Here is a 23,285-nt window from a genome sequence, read left to right as displayed (position 1 = left end):
ATACTTTCAAGTTTGTGCCCTGCCATTGTGCTTCTCACAGGAAGAAGGTGTTGAGTGGACTTGTGACAGAGGAAGAAGAGCACCACTATCACAAGATCCTTTTTCTTTTTTCTTTTGCTGGATTTCCCTTATGTGCAGGACAAGAGATGGTTCAGTGGCCCTGGAATCCAAAATGTTTCAGAGAACAGAGTACATTCTTCAGAAAAGTCCACCCAGAATTTGTCCTGCCTGATCAGCTTAGAGTGTTGGCTTTGAAGAACAGTTCCCACAGCCCAAGGATTATAGCAACCCAGGACACAAACTATTTTGGTTTTAGAGCTCATCCTCAAGGATCAGATAATATCAGATTTTAAGTTCTAATTGTGGGGGTAAAATTCTGGTAGTGGAAGTCCACTCCTCTTAAGGATGCCAGGGTTGAGAAACATTGCCCTGCCTGTTCTGGGCTCAGCTCTAGGAGAGTGATAAACCAAGAGATGAAATAGATGCTACGCTGTAATTAGCAACCCTTTGGAGCCAATAAGCAGGAAGTAAGGGATAGGTAGATTAGGGCAAACACTAGGAAGGAAGCTGGACATTTAAGAAACAGAGTTGGAAGTCAGAAAGGGAAGGGAAGAAAGGTTGTACCAAAGAAAAGTTGGACTCTGGAGCAGAACTGAATCCCAGATGAAAAGGGAGAAATTACTGACAGCAAGAACAATTAATCAGTGGAATAGCTTGCTTTCTTGGGTTGTGGCTGTTCCACCACTGGAGGTTTCCAAAAATAAACTGGCGAACCATCTGACTGGGACAGTATAGGACTCCTGCCTTGAGCAGGAGGTTGGACTAGAAGACATTTGGGGTCCCTTCCAGCTCTGCACCAGACGTAGGGCAGTAAGAAAGGGGAGGTGGAGTCCAGTGGTGGGATTCAGCCGGTTCGCACCACTTCGGCAGAACCGGTAGCTAATTTTTTGTTGCCCAGGCCCAGAATGGACTTCCAAAAGCAGTATTCACACAGAGAACATATTTGAATCCCACCACTGGCGGAGTCTAATGGTTTGGATACCTGGCCCTGAAGGCACTCTTCTCTGCCATCTCCCTCCTGTTTCTCTGGCTCTCCTGCAAGACGATCCAGCCCCTGCTTTGCCCTTTCCTCTCCTTGCCATGAGGGGAAGGGGTTCTTCTGCTGCCTCTTTTGCAAGACAGAATATCTGATTGTGTAAAATGGAGAGGTCAGGTCCTTGCTTCAAATCTGTTAGCAGAAAACGAGGAAAATAATCATCCTGCATGATCAGCTGAGGAATGTATCTGTAAGGGAAATCAGGAGGTGGAGCCAGCAAAGACCAAAGTACAATAAACATCCAAGCATGAAAGGAACAACAAGAAATTGGTAAAAGTGTTTCTGGGATGATGGAAGAGTCTTACACAGGGAAAGATTTCTACACTGAGCATTTTGATCCCAGAGACCATCTGGAAAAGTACTACAAAGTTAACTTGGAGGATGGTGGACTGGGTCAGTTTGTAACCTTTTTCCTGAAAGGGGCCCACAGGGCATTCACCACAGGTAAGTGCTGACTTTCCCAATTTTAACCTCAAGGTGAGGGACGCTTGTTGATCTGAGATGGTCAGGAGGAGCCGAGAGGCAGATCACAAAGTCATGCTTTCTTTCTCACAATTCTGCTGATGATAACCTGCACCACTTAGAAGTCCTCTTCGGGTAAAAACAGCCACGAAGTGGAAGTAGATTACAAAAGGCAGATGCCAAAATGTTCACAAAATGTTCACAAACATCCCTTCCAGACCTCTAATTCTATGTTTTATTACTTGAACTTTTCTGCAGACTGATCAGGAAATGAAACACAAGGAAGAAACTTCCCCAATCTCTTTCTCTTGCGAGAGGGACAGGTGGGTGGGTTGGAAATAGGTTCACGGGAATGCTAAGAAGAAAAGGGCTTTCCAGGTGATCAGGTGGCCTGCAGGACTCTTCAAAGGGCTTCTGGGGTTCCTGGGACAGCTTAGATGGGGGGAATTGGCACCAGCATGCAGCACAGCACATGGGAAGGACCCAAAGGAGACTGAACTTGAAAAATCTGTGGTTGGCTTGATGGGCTGCAGATGGCATCCAGGGAGACACCCTGATCGACATTGGCAGTGGCGCAAGCATCCACCAGTTCCTCTCCGCCTGCGAGTCCTTCCGGGAGATCATAGCCACCGATTACGCTCTCCAGAACCGCGAGGAGGTTCAACGATGGCTGAAGAAGGAGCCGGGGGCTTTTGACTGGACCCCCATCGTGAAATACGTCTGTGAGTTGGAAGGAGACAGGTAGGTAGAGGAAGAACTTAGCTTTTGCTTTGACAAGAGCTGGGAAGAACTGAATCAGTTGTTCCAGACTTGGTCTGTTTTTCAATTCTTCTGCAGTGCTTCAGAAGGAACTTCTGTCCTTCGGGAGAAGGGTGGTATACAAATAAAATTATTATTATTATTATTATTATTATTAACTCCAGGATTGTTTCCTCCTCAATGGTCCATGTCTCCTTTGGGCCTCCCCTTTCCAAGCTCTTTCCCGGTGGGACCTCTATCTAAGCAGGGTCTCTCTAGCCAAAGTCCTCCATTGGCTTCCATCTCTGTTTCTTCTTGCATTAACGGAACATATAAATTGACCGTTTCCACAGAAACCCTAAGATGCCAGAGAAGACCTCATCACACAGAGGCTGCCATCATCTACAGTATTTCTATACTGACCTTTGATCTAGGGACATGATACATGAAATTTGTATGATGCCATAGTTACACATGGCTCACTGAAATTATTTATAGACCCATCCACATCTCTGAGGTAAGTGGTGCCAAGCTAAGAGACTGGTGACTGCCATAGAAGCCACATGGGGACCTTACCCTAGACCGGTGTTACTTACGTTGTCTGGATAATTCTGGGAGCTGAATCCCATACATCTTAAGAGTTGCCAAGGTTGAGGAACACTGTCCTTGACCTTTCCTGACTGATATTTAAATCAAAGCAAGAAGGAATTCTTGCAGAGAGAAGGGTTTTTCTTTTCTTGAAGGACAGCAGACCTGGGAAGCCTGCCCTGTCTCCATCCATAAAAAGAAGGGCAACTCTAGGTTGACAAAGGTTTGGAGGCAGGCAGGTCATTCTCTTCCTGTCTCCCCCCCCCCCAGGGAAAAATGGCCAGAGAAAGAAGAGAAGGTCCGAAGAGCCGTCAAGAAGTACCTGAAGTGCGACGTGACCCAACCCAACCCTTTGGCTCCGCTGGTTCTTCCCCCTGCAGATTGTCTGAGCTCCAGTTTGTGCTTTGATGGGGCTTGCAGAGACATCCCCACCTATCGATCGGCCTTCAGGAACATCAGTTCCCTTCTGAAACCAGGGGGGCACCTTCTGTTTTATTCAACCCTTGAAGGGCACTACTATACGGTTGGCCAACACCGATTCACTAACATTTACTTGGAGAAGGAGATGATAGAAGAGGCAGTGAGACAGGCTGGCTTTGTCATTAAATGGATTGAAGAGACCAGGATCAACTGCCCCCCGTCTGAAGCGGATGGGAAGGGGCGGTGCATTCTTCTTGCCCAGAAATGTATCCCATGAAATAAGGCAGCTGTTGATGTAACACCCAGAGGCTTCCCCAACCATTGTTATGAACCTGTTATATAAGTTAGGGAAAGCACGCACCACGTGTCTTCTGTGAACCTTTCCAAGTCTTTCCTATTAGCTACTTAGGAAATGGCTCTATGTACAATAAAGCAACATCTTGCCTGTTTGTGTGATGGTTTGCGTGCTTTCCTTGTGTTGTGTCTGTCTGTTTTCTATTGGATTCTCCATGCATGTGCTGTCCTGTATTGTCCATGGCCCTGCCCGTTCTGAGATGGCACTCCCTCCTTCTTGGCTCCCCTAACACTGACTGAGGGGTGACCCTCTTTGTGCTCTCCTACATTCAGAGCTGCCCTTCCCTGTCTTTCTGCTGCCCCAATGAGAGGCAATGCTGAGCCAGAGACAGATCAGCCACGGGGCCGCTGCTGGCTGCTGAGAGGTGAGAGGGCAGCCTTCGTCAGCCCTCTTGGCTTTATCCACTTTGCATCTGTCCAGTGCCCCACCTCTAAATGTGTCCCACCCCCATCTGGCTCTCACAGGGTTGGGGAAAATATTGCACTCTGGTTTTTTGGTCTGTTAGGGCCAGCTGTGCTTCCAGGGGAGAGACTCGGCTAGAGTTTGCCTGCATGTGGGGGGGGGGGGGTTTCAGGACATAAGGGGGCTCTTTTCCAAAGCAGCTGCATGCCAGGGCTGGTTTAGGCTGGTGAGCCAATCCACTCCTCCACCTTGATAGGTCCCATGCTCCTTGGCACGGCTCAGGCTGCCCACAGGCATCCTTGTACTAGGCAACTTCCCCACTTTTTATGGACACTGCAAGCTGCATAAGTGGAAATTGTGGAGAAGGTTGGGACAAGGAACTGCAGCTGGCAAAGAGGCAGAACAAGGCAGGGGCCAGGCTACTTTTCTGCATTCGTTCCCAGAACAGGCAGCCAGTTGGTGAGCACTTTGGTGAGACCGGAGACACGTTGGGCTGGTGCCTAGCTGAGCTCTCTTCATTTGGCTGTTAGTGTCTGCCAGGATGCTTCTGCGCCACATCGGACGAGTGAGGCAGCAGAAGTTTCTTTGGTGCAAACGTTGCAAGCTCTTCCTGGGCACAAACGCTTCTTCTGAACGCCAGGCAGCCCCAGGCCCTGCTAGGTGATTCAGCTGATCTTTATGGCTCCAGAAGCTGCTTTGTATCCCTGGCATCTCAAAGATGGGCGGACTCCTGGAATTCCCCAGCCAGCTATAAAAATAATTGATTTATTCCCAGGGAACTGAGAGATGCCTTTTATGACCTCATTTGAGCTCCCCCTGAGGCCCCTTTAGCCTGGCATCCCGGCTCGCAACCCCAAATGTCCTCTGGTATTTCCCCCTGCAGCCCCCAGGTCTCTCACTGGGCTAAGTCAGGATGCTGCAGCCTTGAGATTCTGAAGGGATCCTGCCGCCCACTGCAAAGCTGCAATCCGGGGGAGCTGGCCCCCTGCACTGGCATCTGGTCCAAAAATAGAAAGGCTATTACTTTCCCCAGACCTAAGTGCCAGGGAAGAGGGTCAGGCACAGAGTTGGCCTTCAGCTCCCCTGAGGGGGGAAACTGCCTCTTGACACACAACCCTGAGAAAGGAACTAGGATAAAGGGTGATTCACAGGAGAAGAGGGGCAGCTGGGCACAACACGAGAAAAGCTTCAAGCCCAAAACAGATGCTTTCTGCCCCAGAAGTAGGGCGGTCAGAAAAGGGAAGCAGACCTGGCTGTTGCCCCGAAAGCACTTTTCTCTGCCAAGTCTCCTCTACTGTACTTCTCCTGACCTCCGGTGAGAGGACCTTTCCTTTCCCCCTTGCGTTCTTGCCCGGAGAGGAAAGCAAAGCACCATCTTTTATACCACTGAATATCAGAAATAGAGAACTAAAAATGTCACAAACCATCGCCTTTTATGAAGTTATACTTTGCAGTTTGCAGTTTCTGCAATTGATCCATATTTGGTTATTCTACCTCTATTGCCAAGCCTTGTGACTTCCTATTCAGTTTTTGGGTATGCGTTATCCCATTTTGTCCATTTCTAACTGTCACTTCTAGGTTATCACTCCCTCCCTGGATGAGGACATAGTGTTTCTTTCATTAGATCGGGTCAGGGCAGGACTTGGCTTCAAATCTGTTGGCAAGACATGAGCAACATGTTCACACTGCAACATGCAAATATGATCTTTCTTGAGAAACCAGTCTGTAAGGGAAATCAGGAGGTGGAGCCAGCAAAGACCAAAGTATAATAGTAATCCGAGCACGAAACGAACAACCAGAAATTGGTAAAAGTGTTTCTGGGATGATGGAAGAGTCTTACAGAGGGAAAGATTTCTACACTGAGCATTTTGATCCCAGAGACCATCTGGAAAAGTACTACAAAGTTAACTTGGAGGATGGTGGACTGGGTCAGTTTGTAACCTTTTTCCTGAAAGGGGCCCACAGGGCATTCACCACAGGTAAGTGCTGACTTTCCCAATTTTAACCTCAAGGTGAGGGACGCTTGTTGATCTGAGATGGTCAGGAGGAGCCGAGAGGCAGATCACAAAGTCATGCTTTCTTTCTCACAATTCTGCTGATGATAACCTGCACCACTTAGAAGTCCTCTTCGGGTAAAAACAGCCACAAGGAAGAAACTTCCCCAATCTCTTTCGCATGTGTTTATCTTTCTCTTGCGAGAGGGACAGGTGGGTGGGTTGGAAATAGGTTCATGGGAATGCTAAGAAGAAAAGGGCGGTGGCCTCCAGGACTCTTCAAAGGGCTTCTGGAGTTTCTGGGACAGCTTAGATGGGGGGAATTGGCACCAGCATGCAGCACAGCACATGGGAAGGACCCAAAGGAGACTGAACTTGAAAAATCTGTGGTTGGCTTGATGGGCTGCAGATGGCATCCAGGGAGACACCCTGATCGACATTGGCAGTGGCGCAAGCATCCACCAATTCCTCTCCGCCTGTGAGTCCTTCCGGGAGATCATAGCCACCGATTACGCTCTCCAGAACCACGAGGAGGTTCAACGATGGCTGAAGAAGGAGCCGGGGGCTTTTGACTGGACCCCCATTGTGAAATACGTCTGTGAGTTGGAAGGAGACAGGTAGGTAGAGGAAGAACTTAGCTTTTGCTTTAACACTTTCAAAACTCTGATTTATACTGAACTAGAGAAGGCAACCAGATGCCTTTCTTTCAAATTTCGCTAGTCTCTCCATTTATGAAAATGTAGCAAGATTCTGCAATCAGGAGCTCAGCAGGAAAGCAACTGTGCAGACCAGAAGAGTCCAGATTGAACAACCGAGGTGTTCTGTACCAGCCTTCTACCGGCCCTGCAGAAAAGGCAGGGACAACCCCTTTTACAAGAAGGCAAGAGGCTGGAACTAAGCCTACCAAATTTAGGGATACAAAAACAAACAGAACAAGACACGAACCATGAAACAGGAGCTATTCAAGTGGTTGCCTTCAGCAAACCAGCCCTCCCACGCATTCCCCTTTTATACAGTTCAGGGCGTGGCTTCTCTCTGCCTCCTTCCGAGGTGCCCCATTGCCTTCCTCTGTTTACTCCTGATTGACTGCCTCCTGCGTCGGGCGTCCTTGAACAGGGCCAGCTGTGGGTCATCTTCATCCACGCTGTCAGGCTCACACAGCTGGGTCTCCCATCAGCAAGCTCTCCAACCCCCTCAGCAAGCTCTTCCAACACCCCCCTCCTCCTCTGAGTCGTCCGACCCAACTGCTGAACCCACAGGCTGACCCTGAATCACAACACGAGGGGACTCTTTTTCAGAAAGCAGGGCTAGCTGCTGCTGAGATAGAGAAGGCTTTTGTGTCCATCCTGCCGTGAAAGCAAAGTGGCAACAAGTCCACAATTTCTTCTGAGCAGATGGGAAATGGAGAACCAGTTGTTCCAAACCCGGTCTCATTTCAATTCTTCTGCAGTGCTTCAGAAGGATCTGCAGGATTATTTCCTCCTCAATGGCCCATGTCTCCTTTGAGCCTCTTCTTTCCAATCTCTTTCTCCTGGTGGGTCTTTAGCTTAGTAGTCTCTCTAGCCAAAGCCCTCCATTGGCTTCCATCTCTGTTTCTTCTTGCGTCAGGCTCAGAAAGATGAGTATTCTGAGAGAGGAAGTCCACACATTTGAGAGTTGTTGAGGTTGAGAAACACCACCCTAGACCTTCCGGGTCCCAAACTGATATTTGAATCCAGGCCAAGGATTTTTGCAGAGAGAAGGGCTTTCCTTTTCTTGAAGGACAGCAGACCTGGGAAGCCTGCCCTGTCTCCATCCATAAAAAGAAGGGCAACTCTAGGATCAACATCTCAGAACAGTGTGGTTTGTTGAGAAACCAATCAATAAAAGAAACTAGGGGGCAGAGGTAACAAACATAAAAATATAAAATATTAGTCCCCAACTGGTATTTAAGTCAAAACAAGAAGAAATTCTTGCAGAGAGAAGGGCTTTCCTTTTCTTGAAGGACAGCAGACCTGGGAAGCCTGCCCTATCTCCATCCATAAAAAGAAGGGCAACTCTAGGTTGACAAAGGTTTGGAGGCAGGCAGGTCATTCTCTTCCTGTCTCCCCCCCCCCAGGGAAAAATGGCCAGAGAAAGAAGAGAAGGTCCGAAGAGCCGTCAAGAAGTACCTGAAGTGCGATGTGACCCAACCCAACCCTTTGGCTCCGCTTGTTCTTCCTCCTGCAGATTGTCTGAGCTCCAGTTTGTGCTTTGATGCAGCTTGCAGAGACATCCCCACCTATCAATTGGCCTTCAGGAACATCAGTTCCCTTCTAAAACCAGGGGGGCACCTTCTGTTTTATTCATCCCTTGAAGCGCACTACTATACGGTTGGCCAACACCGATTCTCTGTCCTCTACCTGGAGAGGGAGGTGATAGAAGAAGCAGTGAGACAGGCTGGCTTTGTCATTAAATGGATTGAAGAGACCAGGATCAACTGCCCCCCGTCCGAAGCAGATGCAAAAGGGCGGTGCATCCTTCTTGCCCAGAAATGTAGCCCATGAAGTAAGGCAGCTGTCGATGTAACTTCCAGAGGCTTCCCCAGCTGTTGTTAGGATTTTGTTATACAAGTTAGGGACAGCACACACATGGCTTCTGTGATCCTTTCCTAGAAGGTACGAAAATGATTTTGTGTATAATAAAGTAACATTTTGCACCTCTGTGGTATGTGATGGTTTCTGCTTGGCTTGACGTGCAGGTTCAATAGCATTGGGATCAACTGTAAGCTGAGGGTATATACTGGTCCAGTCTGATTTTTTTTAAAAAATGAAATGATGCTATGCTTCAATGGTTAGATGGGCTACAAAATGGCACCAAATCTTTTAAGATTCAGCCTCGCACTGGACAGCGAAGGATGCATTGTGTTTAGGAGGCAAACCTATTGCCTTGCCAGAGATTATTCCGATGATTTTACAGTCCAGACACTAGCTGTCTCCGTAGTGCCCTTCTGGAACAGAATGAGAGAATTAATCTGCCTTAGGAAGTAGCTGTGACAGCCGAGACGATAAAAGGCAGCAAAAATGAGATCCTGCTAACGCCCCCCCCTTCCTCCTCCACCACCGTCACCAAAACAGAGCCAAAGAAAAGGCAACTATTTTGCAGTGAGGTTGATTTTAATTCTAAGACAAAGGAGGGGGGTTGGGCCAAGTGAAAGCAATTCTCCAAGGACAGAGGGTATTCTGCACTTTTGAACTGAACAAGTGTCAGAGGCAGGCCTTGAGCGCCTGTCACACCGCCCTCTTGAGATGGCAACGGAGCTGAAAGGAGGTTCTTCTGTTCAGCAGGAAGACTGCCCTGGGTTCTGGAGGTTTTCCTAAAGTATCGGGACGCAGGATCAACTAACAGATTGGTCACTTTCCCCATTTTCCACCAGTTTTCTTTTCTTTTCGTCTGTTTTCCTTTTAAAGATGTTATTTCTGTAGAACTGCAGCTCTTTGATGCTCTCCCGGATGTCATCCAGGGCTCTAAAAAAAGTAATTCAGGAAAGTCAAATATTTTACTGATAAAGAAACAGTCACGCTTTTATATTATTTTATGGATGTGGTTAGCAAACTGCCTAGAGTTACTTAGGTGATATAAGCAGTGTAGAAATTTGATAAATAAATAAGGAATACAAACGCAAGTTTGGCACTCTCAATAGGGAGAGGACGTTCTATTGAAATCCATCTTTCTGTACGATGAATGCCTGAGAAGGGAAAGAATTCCGAGGCAGCAAAAATATTCACCACAAATTCAAAGCTCTTCCTGTCGTGCCGCTCACCCTGCACTCACACAGGCAAGTAACGAGCAAAAAAATTAAGGTTGGAAAAACTGGCCCATTTCCACCAATTCCAGCTGCAGGCAACATGCCTTCTTCTAACTGGATTACATCTGAAAGCCTTTTGATCTGTTTTCCAAGCTGAGCCCTCCGCTCGAATATCTAGGGACCGTACCATCCGGGGAACTGGGGGGATGATGGGGGCCCGTTTCATTCTCCACGTTATTCCCAGAGATGCAGATCAGGGGGGCTCAGAGGAGACCCCAACTCAGATTGCATAGTACTGGAGCAGCTTTTCAAACGGTTCCCTGCCAACTCAGCCTTCCATGGCGGCAGAAGGGCCACGAGACCTGCCCATACCAACTCAAAATTCTGGGAAATCGGAATCCTGAAGAAGGGAATGGGACCCAGCTTTCTCCCAGCCTGTGGAGGTGTTAAACCTGGTGCTCCTGTCAGTTAGAATTCTGGAAATTGAAACCCCAACATCTCTGAAGGACCATCCCTGGTTGCAGACCGCGGAGCCCTTCCTCAGATGCAGAGGTTGCCCGCAAGGTAACTGTGCCAGCTGCCCTTAAGCTCTCCGCGTGAATCATGTTGGGCAGAAGCAGCAGGAATGAAATGCTAAGAGTTTAGGAGCAGACAGACACCCCCCCCCCCCCCCGAGAGCATCACCTATGAGAAGCAGACTTCCTGGGAGCAATCTCGTAGTCCTCAGGATACCAGCGCCTGGATGAGAAGAAGGGACAATTGTCTCCCTGCTGAGAAACCCAAAGGAGCTCCCCACGCAGAAGCCACCCCAACGGAGGGCCGGCAGACGCTCGGAAGAGCCGAGGCCACGAGATTCAAGAGCCGGCAATTCAGCTTTACCGAAAAGAGTTTGTGGTCTGTAAACACTTTTTCTAAAAACCTCCGCTCCTCAAAAAGGCCATGACAAACAATAAATACAGGTAATCCTTGACTTACAACAGCTCAGTTAGTGACCAAAGTTACAACGGCACTCCATTTTCCACACTTACGGCCGTTGTAGCAGGCATCCCCACGGCCACGTGAGCGTATGGAGGAGGGCTGCAGGGTCCTGGGGGCCATGTGACCGCCTCTTGCGAGTGCCTGGCAAGCCCAGTACGGGGGGGTGGTGGTGGAGCCGGATTCACTCAACAGCCGTGTTATTAACTTAACGACTGCAGTGATTTTCTTAACAAGTATGACGAGAAAAGGGACGCGGTGGCTCAGTGGGTTAGGACGCTGAGCTTGTCGATCGGAAGGTCGGCAGTTTGGCGGGTCGAATCCCGAGTGCCGCGTAACAGAGTGAGCGCCTGTTACTCGTCCCAGCTTCTGCCCACCTAGCAGTTCGAAAGCATGTAAAAATGCAAGTAGAAAAATAGGGACCACTACGGTGGGAAGGTAACAGCGTTCCGTGCGCCTTTGGCGTCTAGTCATGCCGGCCACATGACCACGGAGATGTCCTCGGACAAGCGCTGGCTCTTCGGCTATGAAACGGAGATGAGCACCGGCCCCTAGAGTCGGAAACGACTAGCACACATGTGCGGGGGAACCTTTACCTTTACCTTATGACGAGAAAGGTCATAAAGTGGGGCAAAATTCACTTAACAACTGTCTTGTTTAGCAACAGAAATTTTGGGCTCAATTGTGGTGATATGTCAAGGACTATATATACATTTTCAGCAAAGTGGAAACTATGAAGTTTTCAAAATCTCCACCTAACTCTAGGCCAGGAGAACCGTGACGTGTTGCCTAAAATGCCAGGTATTTCCCTGAAGGGAGCTCTCTGCCTCGCTGTGCTACCCTCTCCAACCTCCGCTCCTATTAGGCGAGTCTCCCCACTCCACCCTCCGATCTCCCCACCAACTGGATCCCCCAGCTGGGAAGTCTGGTGGGCGCCATCTTGAAGAAGTCCAGCGCTGGGCGCTCATTAACCTGCAGAGTTCCTTCAAGGTGCTGACATCGATGATCCGGTAATGGAGATGCTTCATGAACTGCGGCATGTGTTTGTCCAGAAACTTCTTGTCAGCATGAACAGAGTTTCCTACAGGAGAGGCAAAAGCACCACGTCAAACCAAGATGCTCGGCCGGGAGACAGAGAAAAAGGCAAAGGCCAACATTTCATCTCTGTCTTATCAGAGTCAAATCTGGATTGAAGCCGAACGTCCATTAAATGGAGGGCTGTCCTGAACAGCAAAGCAACAAGCTACAGTTAATCCAGTTAATCTTGCTGCCCTCTTTCCCCTCCACAGCTCCCAACCTGGCCACCCCATTGGCCTGGCTCCCCCCCACCCCCAGCTGCCAGGGCCAGCTCCATGCCACTCTCTTGCAGGGACCTTCTCCATTAACATTGAAGTCCATTAAGCCAACCGCTGCGGTGCTTCTCAACTTCTCCAACCTTAAGCGGTGTGAACTTCAACTCCCAGAATTCCTCCAGCCAACCTGCATCTTAAAAACTGCCAAGCTTGGGGCACCCCGCTTTAAAAGAATGAAAGAGGTAAAGCTCACTGCTCCAACCTGCAAGAGGGCAGAGCCCTGGTGGAGTCTGTTGTCGGATGAAAGACAGAAACTCATACTCTGCTTGGCGCAGGGAGATTGTGCTCTCTTTCACCGCCTTGGTAAGACCGGACTGTGAGAAAAGAGAAGTGAAAAGAAAAGTGAAGCTGCTTGTGCATCAAGAGTCACTCAGATCCAACCACCACATGCTTCAAGGGACCCATTTCTGAGGGAGCAGCAAGGCGAGGGCTGAGTAGGTTTGGGGGAGGAGTTTTGGAATAAGGGCACCTCTAAGATGCCAGAGATGCAACTGTCCCCTTGTTGATATTCCTGAACAAAGGGCCCATTTTTGCCTCTGGAGTTCCCATGACACCTGGCCAAAACAAGGGATCCTCTCCAATCATTCAGGGCAGGACCCTGGCCCCATTGCTGGGGGGAGTTATTCCTTGGCAACACAAATGTCAATGGCCTTCCCATACACGAGCTCCCATTATAGTTCCTCTAACAAAGAATGGGAGGATCTGGAAAAAAATTTTAATTCAAATATCAGGTTCCAGCAGGAATGGGCGACCTCTGTGTCTCCAAGCTTTGGTTTTGCTGGCTGCAGCTTTGCTGCCAACATCAGGGCGATTCTGGCTTGCCCACCTCTGTGCTACAAAACCACTGAACTGTCCAAGGAAAAGGGTCCCTTCCTTCGGTGGGGGGCAGAAGGGAACCCTAGGAAGGAGGCAGGATGGTGAAGCTGAGAAGATGAAACTGTTTTTCTTGCTTGGGCACAAAATTCTAAGAAATTGGAGGCTTTACCTTCCCGTGATGCTCTTTGCACCAGTCTGACATGCTGTCAAGCAACTCATCGGGCTGGTTAATGATTAGGTTAGGACCCTATCAATGAAGAGAGGACAATGAATGAATGAATGGAATGGAAATTTATGTCTTTTAGTCTCATAGTCAATCTGTCCATCTCTGCGCATTCCAATAACTTCTTTATTAGCTCTTCTTCTGACGGTATTTGTTCATTTTTCCAGCATTGTGCATAGCTTATTCTTGCTGCAGTTACAATATGTAAAACCAAGTATATATTTTGTTTGTTAGTCTTTTCTGGTACTATACCTAATAAAAAAAAATTCAGGATTAAATGCTAGATGTTCTCCTAATATTTTTTCTATCCAAGCAGAATATTATCAAAGCTGGAATTTATTTTATAAATGGTTAGAAGAGAGAAACAAAGAGTAGGATCTGACTATGTATCAGCATGTTATGAACCCAGTTCGCATGTTGTTTGAAAAACTAACATATGTATGTAGAGATTAAAAAATAACAATAAAAAATTTAAAAGAAAAGAAAAGAAAATTTATATGGCCACCCAACTGACCATCAGTGACTCTGGACAGCTCACAAGGATCAAATGCCTAATACAAAAACAATAAAACACAATAACCCCCACACCTCCCTGGAGACAACAATCCATAAGGCAAAGAAGGTCAGATCAGACCACTGCCATACTGGGACTGCAAGGCCAGAGGCGAAAAATGGGTGGGGACCTCCTGTAATGGACCCCAGTCTCAGGGCATCGACCACCCCATACTTGTGGATGTCCCTGACGTGCCTGGCTGATTTCAGGGCAAACAGCCTCTGAACCCAAAAGAATTCTTCTTATGTTCAGGCACAGTGTTCACTCTCAGCAACGTCAGCCTCCCTCACATCTAACAAAAAGGAACATGACTCTTTCCCACAGAGAAACCAGGCCAAGCACACCAATTCTTATTTGAATTTTTAGGAATCCTGTATTCTCTGAGCGCCAGCTGTCAGCAAGCAGAAGCTTGTTCTAGAACCTGTGAGGCTCAGAGTAGGTTCCCTCTCATCATCTCTAGCAGCTTTCTCCACTAGAGAGGAGCAGATCAGGTCCTGCACCCATCCAAAAATCTCATGCTAATTAGAAGAAGCCACCTCTTCAAATTTTCTCCCCCCATTTTTTTAATCTACTGCTTTTATCTAGAGGTGTGGGCCATCCTTCGCAAAAGTAAAAGAGGATGTAATCAAACATCTGTTACAAAGAAAAACAGGAACAGAAGAGGGAAAAGAAGAAACTTAAAAACATAGCCATCAGAAGCCCAGCCACTCTTTTCACTGAAAGTTTCACAATTCCTTTTGTAAACAATAAATCTGTCTTGTCAAGAGAAGTAATAGGCAGCACATCATTGAGTGAGCACGCAGATTTATGCTGCAGTGGGATTCACGTCAGCTGTAAGCCAGCCAGCTTTCTGGATTATCGTGCCTTGCCCAGTTCGCAGCAGCCATTCCCCAGGCTGGAAACATCTGGACATTTCAGGCAGAGAAAGAGGATTTCATCATCCAGAGGCCTGCAGAGAACTCAGCGCCAAGACATTCCCACCAGGGTCCATCAGTCAGGAGAATGTGAAAACCTTTAACTAACCGTCAGGATAGCCAGGAGGAGCCGCAACTTACTTCGGCCAGGATGTTCAGCCCTGAATCTGTGACGAGGCAAGCCATCTCCAGGATCTGGTCCTTCTCAATGTCGAGGCCGGTCATCTGTGGTTCCAAGAAGCAAAGCCAGTGGGTGCCGGGTAGCGGAAGATTGTGGGAATTAGGCTTAGCTTCACTACTGATGGGGGATGGGGGGAGGCTTTCAGAGCGGGTGGGGGGGGGCTGTTGTCAGGAGGAAGGGGGAGAAATTCACCCCCACCCATGCAAGAGGAGAAGGCAACGGGGTGACACTGGCTATGGAGAACCTCCAAGGGCCACCAATGGAGGGGTCCCCACACCTTCTCCCCTTGGCGAGATGATGCTTTTTGCAGCTGGCCTGGGCACCAGGAGGGCTGGGAGCAACTAGCCTGGTCAAGCCAGACCCCTTGACTGACTGGCCCTGCTCTGCCTTGGGGGCGACTTTCCCAGGAGGGTTAAGACCCCCAATGTGGCTCTGAAGTCTCCCCAAACGCCCTGTGGGTTCTGGCACCGAAGCCAAAACTCCAAACCCCCTCCATCAAATGGGGAGCACCGAAGGGGGGGGGTCCTTCTGGGCCTTCTTTTTACAGCATGCAGACCCCAGGAATGCACCCCCCCATTGGCTTCTGCCTGCCTGGTATGAAGGGGGGAAGTTGAGCCACCCCCCCTTCAGCAGAGGGCCCAGGGAGGAGACGCACCCCCAGATCCAAGCCCCCCCCACACTGGGGAGATGCTGGGTGCCGTTTTAGAGGGGGGGCAAGGCAGCCCCCCACCCCACGGGAGACCCCCCCGGCAGCCCCCCTCTCTGCTCTCCCCGGCCCCTCACCTCCAGGTCCACCCAGACGATCCTCTGGCCCATCAGGGCGGCCGCCTCGGCCATGGCTCGCCTCCCGCCGCGCCCCGGGCCGCCTCCGCAGAGCCGCAGCCAGCCGCGCGCGCTTCCGCCGACGCCACGCATGCCCGCCGGAGACTACGGCTCCCGGCAGGCCGCGCGTCACCCCGCCCCGCCGGCTGCCGTAATGGCTGCCGGGAGGCGGAGTCCTGAGACGAGCCCCGAGACCGGGCGCTCCCGCCGCGCCTAGCATGCTGGGAAGCGTAGTCTTCCCCCCAAAACCCAAGGCGGAAGCCTGCGCGTTGGAGGCCGGGGCTGCCCCCCCACCCCGGCTGGGAGAGGAAATCCAGCTGCGCCCCCCCCGGGCTGCTCGGGAAGGGGGGCAAGCCGGTCTGCGTGCCTTTGCCCTGCAGCCCCCCCTCTGCGGCTGACCGGCTTTCAAACAAAACCAAACCACCAGCGCCTGCCGTTCAACCGCCGCTGCGACGCTCTGGGCGAGGAGAGGGGGGCGGACCAGGGGCCGCGCTTTGGCGAGCTCTGCGGAGCCGCTCCCGCCCGTCCCAGCGGAGGGGGCGCCCGGCACCCCGCCCCCTCCAAGCACAGCAAACAGCCCAGCTGCCAAAAGCCCCCCCCCCCCCCCCCCGAGGCCGCCTCCTTTCAAGCAGCCCCAGCACGCGGAAGAGAGCACGACTTCGCAGCCGGTCGTTAGCAATCTCAATAGGTTCATTTTTTGGAGTATGAATTAAAATTTAAATTACCCTGCGGGAAGGAAAAAATGGCAGTAAGAGAAGATAAAGTGATGTATGACTGAAGAGAAAGGACAAAGGGACGTTTAATATTCACCCCAAACAAGATCTGGGCATCCAGAATCTATAGCCCCTCTTGGGGAGGGGCAGATCAATTCTGCCAGATCCTCTCTAGGAATTTAAATTTTAGGGGGAACAGGGAGATTAAGCTATTCAAACCATGCAGGCATTTTCGGACAGGTGCACGTAGCTGACTCCGTATGAGATGCAAATACATTTGGAAAACTGAAAAGAAACACTAGTTACGATTTTAGACCTTGCGAAATTTTGTTTGCACACACAGAACGGTTTTACAAGAAAAGAATTTATTTTTTGCCATTATATACATAAGCCTAAGGAAGGGCATGTTTAATACTCTCAAAGATATTTCTTTGAAAAATTTTAGAAATGAATTTTAGGGGCTTTATAAAATTATGGCATCCTCAAAAACATGGTCATTGAAATACTAATAGAAAATAGATTTTATATGTGAGCAATGTTGTCAACATTAACAAAAATCAACCCCTTCAGACATGCAGTAGAACCAAGGCTTAAAAACTTTCTTCTCAAAACAAAAAGGGAAAAGAGCAAAGCAGCAAAAAACACTAGTTACATTTCTTCGGGAATTCTGTTTGCAGGAAAAATAATGGTGATCTTGTAGAAGGGGGAAAGAGATCAGGACGAACCAGGTTCCAACTGCTGCTTCTCCTCCTCCAAAAGGACATGGCTCCAAGTGAACCGTATACCAATTGCAAATGCAGGCTGAGTCCTAATTTCACTCAAAGTAGCAAGACGGTGCCCGGAAACACAAACCCTTAATTACCACTCTAATGTAAAAGGAAGCACTGGAGATGAACACTGAAGCCAAGTGAAAGCTAGGCCTGCTAGTTTCTTACAATTAAAAGTGCCCCTAGTCTAAAACACTTTTTCCAAAATGCCACATCAAGATTTTTCAGAATACAAAGAACTACAGTTGCATGCAGTGATGGCATTTTAGACGCAAAAGCCAAGAAGGGGGTGGGGAAGTGTAAACACTGTAGCCCACCCGGGGGAACTGAAAAGCAAGATTTTACTCTCCAGTTACTATTCTGAGCTCCTCGGGAACTAGTCACTTTATGATGAAATGTTTACTTATAAGCTTGTAATGGGTGCATATTCTCATCAATACTTACCTCTTTCTCATTTCATTGAATATTGATTTTCTAATTTTACCTAAATTAGAAATTTCTAATTTTTAAAGTGTTTTACCAAAAAAAACTTTGAATTTTTCCACGTGGTACTGGGCAGAGGCATGCAATAATTTCCTGAGAAGCAGTAATCACTTAATGATACTGCAGGCTCTCCTTAGTATAAAAACCATGAGATCAGATCAACTAAAAAGGAGCCTGTCGATATAAACTTCCTTCATTAGCGATTATTCTCTAGCAAATTTGCTCTATTTGTAGATCTCACAAGGCAAAACACTTAATACAACAAATACTCAATTAACTTCATTCCTGTAGCAAAACACTGTTATCCAAATTATCAACGGTCACCAAACTTTCCCCTTCCCGGCCCTTTTCCGAGCAACACCAGAACCACCTCAGGGGCTCTTGTATAAAAATACCAACACTGGTTTTAAAATAAAACCAAAGCAGCGGAACTTTTTTCCTTATAAAATAAACACAATGTCTTCTTTTCTTTACCTGTTTAAAAGCGTGGCACTTTTTTCTTCTTCCTTCTTTTGCCTAAACCCTGAGGGGAAGTTAATACAATTCAAAAATTCTTTTCTCTCAAAATACATACTGCAGATGATACGTACAAAACTTTTTCTTTTTAAAAAGGTAACTTGTGGAGTTACCGTCTACAAGCTTTCCATAAAGGGAAGACGCTTTAAAAAGGGAAAGAACAGTCAAGAAAAAATGTTTGTAAAATCCGTTCTGAATACTTGCTAGTGACGGGCAGGGCGCCATTTGCCATCTCGGTAACGCCGGCTGCCGTAATTCAGCTCCAGCCTCCATAGTTCCTGTCATCGTGGTAATGCTCTTCCCGGTTTCCCTGGAAAGCGTAATTGGAGCTGCAGTCCACAATCCGCCTCTGCTCCTGGCCGTGGTGCCTGTGGCCAGACTGGTACGGGTGGGAACTCACTCTGCCCTTGTGGGGAGGCTCAGAGCGCCAGTGCGCTGGGGAGGCCGAGGACCGGGGAAAGGAGTAACCCTGCTGGCCTCCATGCAAAGACTCAGGAAGCAAAGAACTGTGTCTTCCGCCGTACGATGGGAACTGCTGCCAAGCCGAAGTCATCTGGACAGGGAGGCAAGAGGCTTGGGTCACCAGCAATCTTCAGCAAGAGGGGTGAGGAGGGCCCTGCTGCCAAGAAGAATTCCCACGGCAGGGGTAGCCTCTGCTGAACCCCAGTGTCCACCCCACCCCCTCCTGCCAGCTGAGAATGGCAGGAAGGCTTCTCAGCCCTCAACTGCAGCCCTGTTGAAAGAGCAGAGGTGGAAGAATTCTCCACCAAGCAATGGAGAGCAGAGGAAAACGTCCCTTCTGTTTTGAGCCTCCCAGAGTTCTAGAGCAGGGGTCTCCAAAATTGGCCACTTTAAGATTTGTGGACTTCAACTCCATGCTGGCTGAGGAACTCTGGGAGTTGAAGTCCGCAAGTCTTAAAGTGGCCAAGTTTGGAGAGCCCTACTCTAGAGGGAACCAACAAGGAGAATGCCTGAGGAAGACAAAGCACTGTGACAAGACAATATGGTCCATCAATGCACACATTTTTTACTTGACTCCCATATAAATGTGTACAAGGCCTTCCTCTGGAGCCATTCATAAAATCTTTAGGGTGGGGGAAGCTATCGTGCAGGGAAGGAAGTAATCCATAGCATGTGGGGGGAAAAGGGCTTAGAAAAGCTGGTTGACTAATGAATTGTCAAGTTTGATGTTACTTGAGATAACTACAGCACAAAATAAACATGGCTGATGTTGCAGGAATTCTGCATGTAAGAAAAGACCGCTGCCCCGAGTGGAAAATACAGGCTCACACCCCATATGTGAACCCTCAAGAGATCTGTGCTGTTCTCTTCCAAATCGCACAGGGGAGGAACACTCACCATGGCCTTTGTTTGATGGTTATCTAGAGGTGAGAAGGATCTCTGAGCAGCTGACATGTTCTCGCTGTTCCTCTCGAATCTGTTAGATTGAAACCAGAAATTAGCTGCACTAATCTTAATAAAATTCGCATTCATTTTTTTTCCAAGCAAGGAACCACATTACATATTCGTAAACTAACCACATATGGCACCTTTTTAAAGAAAATTATAATTGACCAGTTTTATAACCGACATATTTGTCAAATGCCTCAGAAGGAAACCTAATTATTTCAAATAATGGATCATAATTCAGTATTCTGAAAAGTATTCAGAACATTTAGATATTGTTTTAATTATTTTGAAATATTTTTAAACATGCAGCTGTTATTTCTTCTCCAGTTTAGTGCGATCATTTCATGAATTTCATTTTCCACCCTGACTACATTGTGCAAATTATGCCAATTTAAAAGCCAGCAGAGAGAGTCCTCACCTGTTGCTGTACGCTGCTGCTAGATGCTGTGGACTTGAGGGGTTTCCGTTTGCAAATCCATGTGGGGCACAAGGTGAAGTGACCTCTTGAGATGCATGACTGCTCCCTGAAAGACATTTTGGGAGACAAACTAAAGCAAGACTCCAGAGGGAGACAAACTGTGAGATGCCAGCAGCCAGAAACCAAGATGGAGCAATTAATTGGCTCTGAGGTATCACACCAGAGTACTACAGCACACAAACAGATTTCCAAAACAAATGCTGCAACCTTCTGAAATACCCAGTAGGTGATAATGCAATCACAATGCAACACTAAAGACACCAAAGCTCAAGTTAATTGCAGTCCCGTTTCGGCTGAAAAGGAGCCATCCTGAGCTGAAAAAGAACTAAGAACATTCTTTCAAACAAATACATCAGCCCCATTCTGCAAAAGTTAATTTCACATTTTTGTTTAAAGCTGAAGTGAGATTTAAAGTGTATTGACACACTGCAACCAAGACTCCAGAATTCATTTCAGCAATGGGGCAGAATTGGGAATAAATTTATTTAAAGTAGAATGGTTTGTGGTAACAGCAGATTGTATTTCACAACTGAACAACTCAAAATGCATGCAGCATTCAAGGAAACAGAAGTATTATTTGTGGCACAATGGTTTTAGGTTCTTTATAATATTTAGATGCATCGTGTATTTAAATATAAAATTAACTAAAATTTAGAAGATCCCAGCAGATGGTTCTCCAACACTGACAAACCATCCTCTTCTCAAAAGAATTAGTTCATGTTAATACATAGACAGTACAGTGCCACTATTATCATATCTTCTACTTAAATGTTTGGCAACTGTTTAATCTAGCATGCTTACATACAGCAATTTGATTAAATAGTTTACACACTAGAGCTCTAAGGGAAATGATAAAATCCTTCTACTTTGCCAAGATTATCTAGGCTGCTTGAAACATTTTATGGATACCTGATCGGAACTGAATTTTGAGTGGTCTCCCAAAAAGTTTGATCCCATTAAGCAGACTCATGCCATAGGGAACAGATTCTTCATGTTTGAAATTCACAAATGCAAACTGTTTTGGTTTCCCATCCCTGTCCTTCGGGATCTTTACTTTAATGACTGGGCCTGCCTGCAAACCAAGAAACAAAACAAAATGTTAAATAAAAAAAATAGACCATCTCCTTCCTGGCATGTATGTCGCTTAACACACCCATGTTTCAAATAAATCTTTGAAGAGGGGAAAACCCTCTGCCAATCAAATAGAGGATCAATTGTTATGGTGGTTTTGCAAACATTTCCTCAACATTAAATGCTCTTATGTTTAGATTTTAAAAGCATTCTATCCTGAAAACGAGAAAGACGTCTTACACACACACACACAAATGGATGGAAAGAAGTTGCAACAGTTAAGTGCCAGACTCAAGTGAGAAGGGAACTATCATCAACAAAAAAGTCCCATCAGAATGATGCTACAGCTGTTATGGGCAAAAACTGTCCAAGTTTCTTGTGCACTGAAGAACACACCAACCCAGCATGGGTAACAACACACCCTCAAAGAAAGCAGCAGAAATCCCCTTTCCTTGTATTCCAAGGGAAATCAAGCCTTTTACTCAGGGGTGTCCAGGGCTGGCTGGGGATTCCCGGGAGCTGAAGTCCACAGATATTAAAGTTGGGGAGCCCAGATTTCACCGATTTCAAGTTCTGACCTGATTCCCAATTAAAAAAGAGCACTGGCGCATGCAGTGCATCCACTGGGCTTGGCCACTCACTGCTCCTCCCAGGACATGCAAGGGGGCTCAGGGGAGGGCGGAGTGGGCACCCTTGGCAGCAGGAAGGCTCTTGAGGCTCCTCCTCCTCCTGGGGGCCAAGAAAGCAGGGTTGTGTGTGTGTGTGGGGGGGGGGGTGTCAGGGCTAATGGGCAGCAGCCAGACCTGCAGCCTTTCCTTTCTGCCTCTTCCTCAGCTCATCCGAGTCCTGAGTGAGGAAGCCCAAGAACCACCAGGAGAGGGTGGTCAGTTTCCCCCCAGAGGTGCCTGGCCTTTCTCCAGACCTTGGGGGGGGGGGCGAGGGGGGCTCCCAGTCTGATTGTTATTAAATTTATATGCCACCCAACTCACCGATTAACCAACTCTTGGCAACAGATATATTTTAAATCATTATTATTATTATTATTATTATTATTATTATTATTATTATTATGTTATTATTAATAATAATAATAATAATAACAATAACCTGGAAGGCGCAGGAAGGGGAAGGAAGGAGAGGGCTATCATCCGAGGCGGAAGGGGGGGGTTCTCCAGAGAAAGACCCCCTACTCCCCTCGTCCTTGGACGGTTCCTTCCCACGAGCAGCCCTCGCGGCATTTGGCTCCCCCCTCCCCACGCAGAGCTGCGACTTCGAAGCCCCTCAGCCCAGCCGGGCTGGAGACCCCCGCCTGGACCCCCGGGAGGCCCTCAGCGGCCTTTGGGGCCGGGGGGCGCGTGGGGGGGGCGACGGACGGGGGCAATTCTTAAAGCACTCCCTCCCCCCCACCAGCCTTGGCAACCAGGAGGGCGGCCTCCCTTCCGGCCAGCCAGCCTGCCTACCTCACAGGGGTGTTGGCGGGCGCGGGGGAGGCCTCCGACGAAGCGCCCCCTCCCCCCGCGGCGAGAAGGCAGAGGAGAGACCCTCCCCGGCCTCCGCGCTCCCTCCCCTACCTGGTGGAAGAGCTCGAAGACCAGCTCCTCGGTCACGCGGGGGTCGAGGTTGCCCACGAAGAGCGTCCGGTCCGCCTCCGCCGCTCCCATCGCCTCAACGCGCCGGCGGCTGCGGGGCGCATGCGCGTTAAGAAGAGCGGAACCTCGCCATCTCTCGCGGCCTCTCGGCTCCCCTCCCGGAACGGTCGTCTGCGCAGGCGCAGGGCAACGGCGAGCGACGCGAGTCAAAAGGGTTAGGCGATTTGCGTGCGTGTCTCCGGCCTCTCTGCGGGAGTCCCGAGGGGGTTTGAGAAGGGAGCGAGAAAGGAGGATTTTGCACGAAAAGCGGCCCCGCCTGAAATTTATTGGTTTATTATTGATTTATTTAGCGTATTGCATATCACAAATGGACCAGCAATATGTAACATTTCACCTAGATCAGTAAAACACAATCAAATATAAATGATCTGTATTCAAATACCAGTCTATATAGGCCATGCGGTGTCATCTTTTAGCAACGCCTGGCAGCTCCGTCTTCTTAGAAGCAACTTTACAAGCCTCATCCGGTTTGGTCCAAAGGTGCTTTCCCAAGAGGCAAATAGACTTGGTTTTTTTCTTGGAAAACGTTTTGCTTCTTATC

General features: G+C 48.4%; 4 protein-coding genes across 4 annotated transcripts; 2 read left to right on the top strand and 2 right to left on the bottom strand.

Annotated features, from left to right (window-relative positions):
* Window positions 1-1,052: 1,052 nt before the first annotated feature.
* On the top strand, window positions 1,053-3,581 carry LOC308671511 (nicotinamide N-methyltransferase-like; the record flags this gene model as incomplete). The annotated part of the gene is made up of 3 exons (XM_081333745.1): window positions 1,053-1,540; window positions 2,092-2,299; window positions 3,155-3,581. The coding sequence occupies exons 1-3, from the start codon at window positions 1,384-1,386 to the stop codon at window positions 3,579-3,581; spliced, it is 792 nt and encodes a 263-aa protein (XP_081189871.1). The 5' UTR covers window positions 1,053-1,383.
* Window positions 3,582-5,491: 1,910 nt separating this feature from the next.
* Window positions 5,492-9,058, top strand: LOC308671514 (nicotinamide N-methyltransferase-like). Its single transcript, XM_081333748.1, has 3 exons — window positions 5,492-6,040; window positions 6,465-6,672; window positions 8,154-9,058. Exons 1-3 carry the CDS (start codon window positions 5,884-5,886, stop codon window positions 8,578-8,580), a joined length of 792 nt encoding a protein of 263 aa, XP_081189874.1. The 5' UTR covers window positions 5,492-5,883; the 3' UTR covers window positions 8,581-9,058.
* A 110-nt stretch (window positions 9,059-9,168) lies between these two features.
* On the bottom strand, window positions 9,169-15,842 carry REXO2 (RNA exonuclease 2). Its single transcript, XM_081333747.1, has 7 exons — window positions 15,619-15,842; window positions 14,796-14,879; window positions 13,134-13,211; window positions 12,351-12,462; window positions 11,769-11,877; window positions 10,506-10,559; window positions 9,169-9,540 (listed from the first exon to the last, which is right to left on the bottom strand). The coding sequence occupies exons 1-7, from the start codon at window positions 15,748-15,750 to the stop codon at window positions 9,411-9,413; spliced, it is 699 nt and encodes a 232-aa protein (XP_081189873.1). The 5' UTR covers window positions 15,751-15,842; the 3' UTR covers window positions 9,169-9,410.
* An 874-nt stretch (window positions 15,843-16,716) lies between these two features.
* RBM7 (RNA binding motif protein 7) lies at window positions 16,717-22,817 on the bottom strand. The gene is given in 6 exon segments (XM_081334080.1): window positions 16,717-18,395; window positions 18,398-18,689; window positions 19,496-19,574; window positions 19,965-20,070; window positions 20,934-21,096; window positions 22,667-22,817. Coding segments are annotated over 6 exon segments (786 nt in total). The 5' UTR covers window positions 22,757-22,817; the 3' UTR covers window positions 16,717-18,339.
* Window positions 22,818-23,285: the final 468 nt, after the last annotated feature.

This window comes from Vipera berus (assembly GCF_964194415.1).
Source record: "Vipera berus genome assembly, chromosome: 8".
Lineage (NCBI taxonomy): Eukaryota > Metazoa > Chordata > Lepidosauria > Squamata > Viperidae > Vipera > Vipera berus.
The sequence above is the reverse complement of the archived record's forward strand: the minus strand, read 5'-3'. Positions and strand labels throughout refer to the sequence as shown.

Bases quoted from the DNA above. Each gene is read 5' to 3' on its own strand.
- LOC308671514 (XM_081333748.1), top strand. From the start codon at position 5,884: ATGATGGAAGAGTCTTACAGAGGGAAAGATTTCTACACTGAGCATTTT. The intron at 6,041-6,464 runs GTAAGTGCTGAC...GATGGGCTGCAG, and splicing joins CCACAGGGCATTCACCACAG to ATGGCATCCAGGGAGACACC. The intron at 6,673-8,153 runs GTAGGTAGAGGA...CCCCCCCCCCAG, and splicing joins TGTGAGTTGGAAGGAGACAG to GGAAAAATGGCCAGAGAAAG.
- REXO2 (XM_081333747.1), bottom strand. From the start codon at position 15,750: ATGCGTGGCGTCGGCGGAAGCGCGCGCGGCTGGCTGCGGCTCTGCGGA. The intron at 11,878-12,350 runs GTTGGAGCAGTG...CCTCTCCTGTAG, and splicing joins AGGGCTCTGCCCTCTTGCAG to GAAACTCTGTTCATGCTGAC. The intron at 10,560-11,768 runs GTTAATGAGCGC...CTTCTCATCCAG, and splicing joins ACCTTGAAGGAACTCTGCAG to GCGCTGGTATCCTGAGGACT.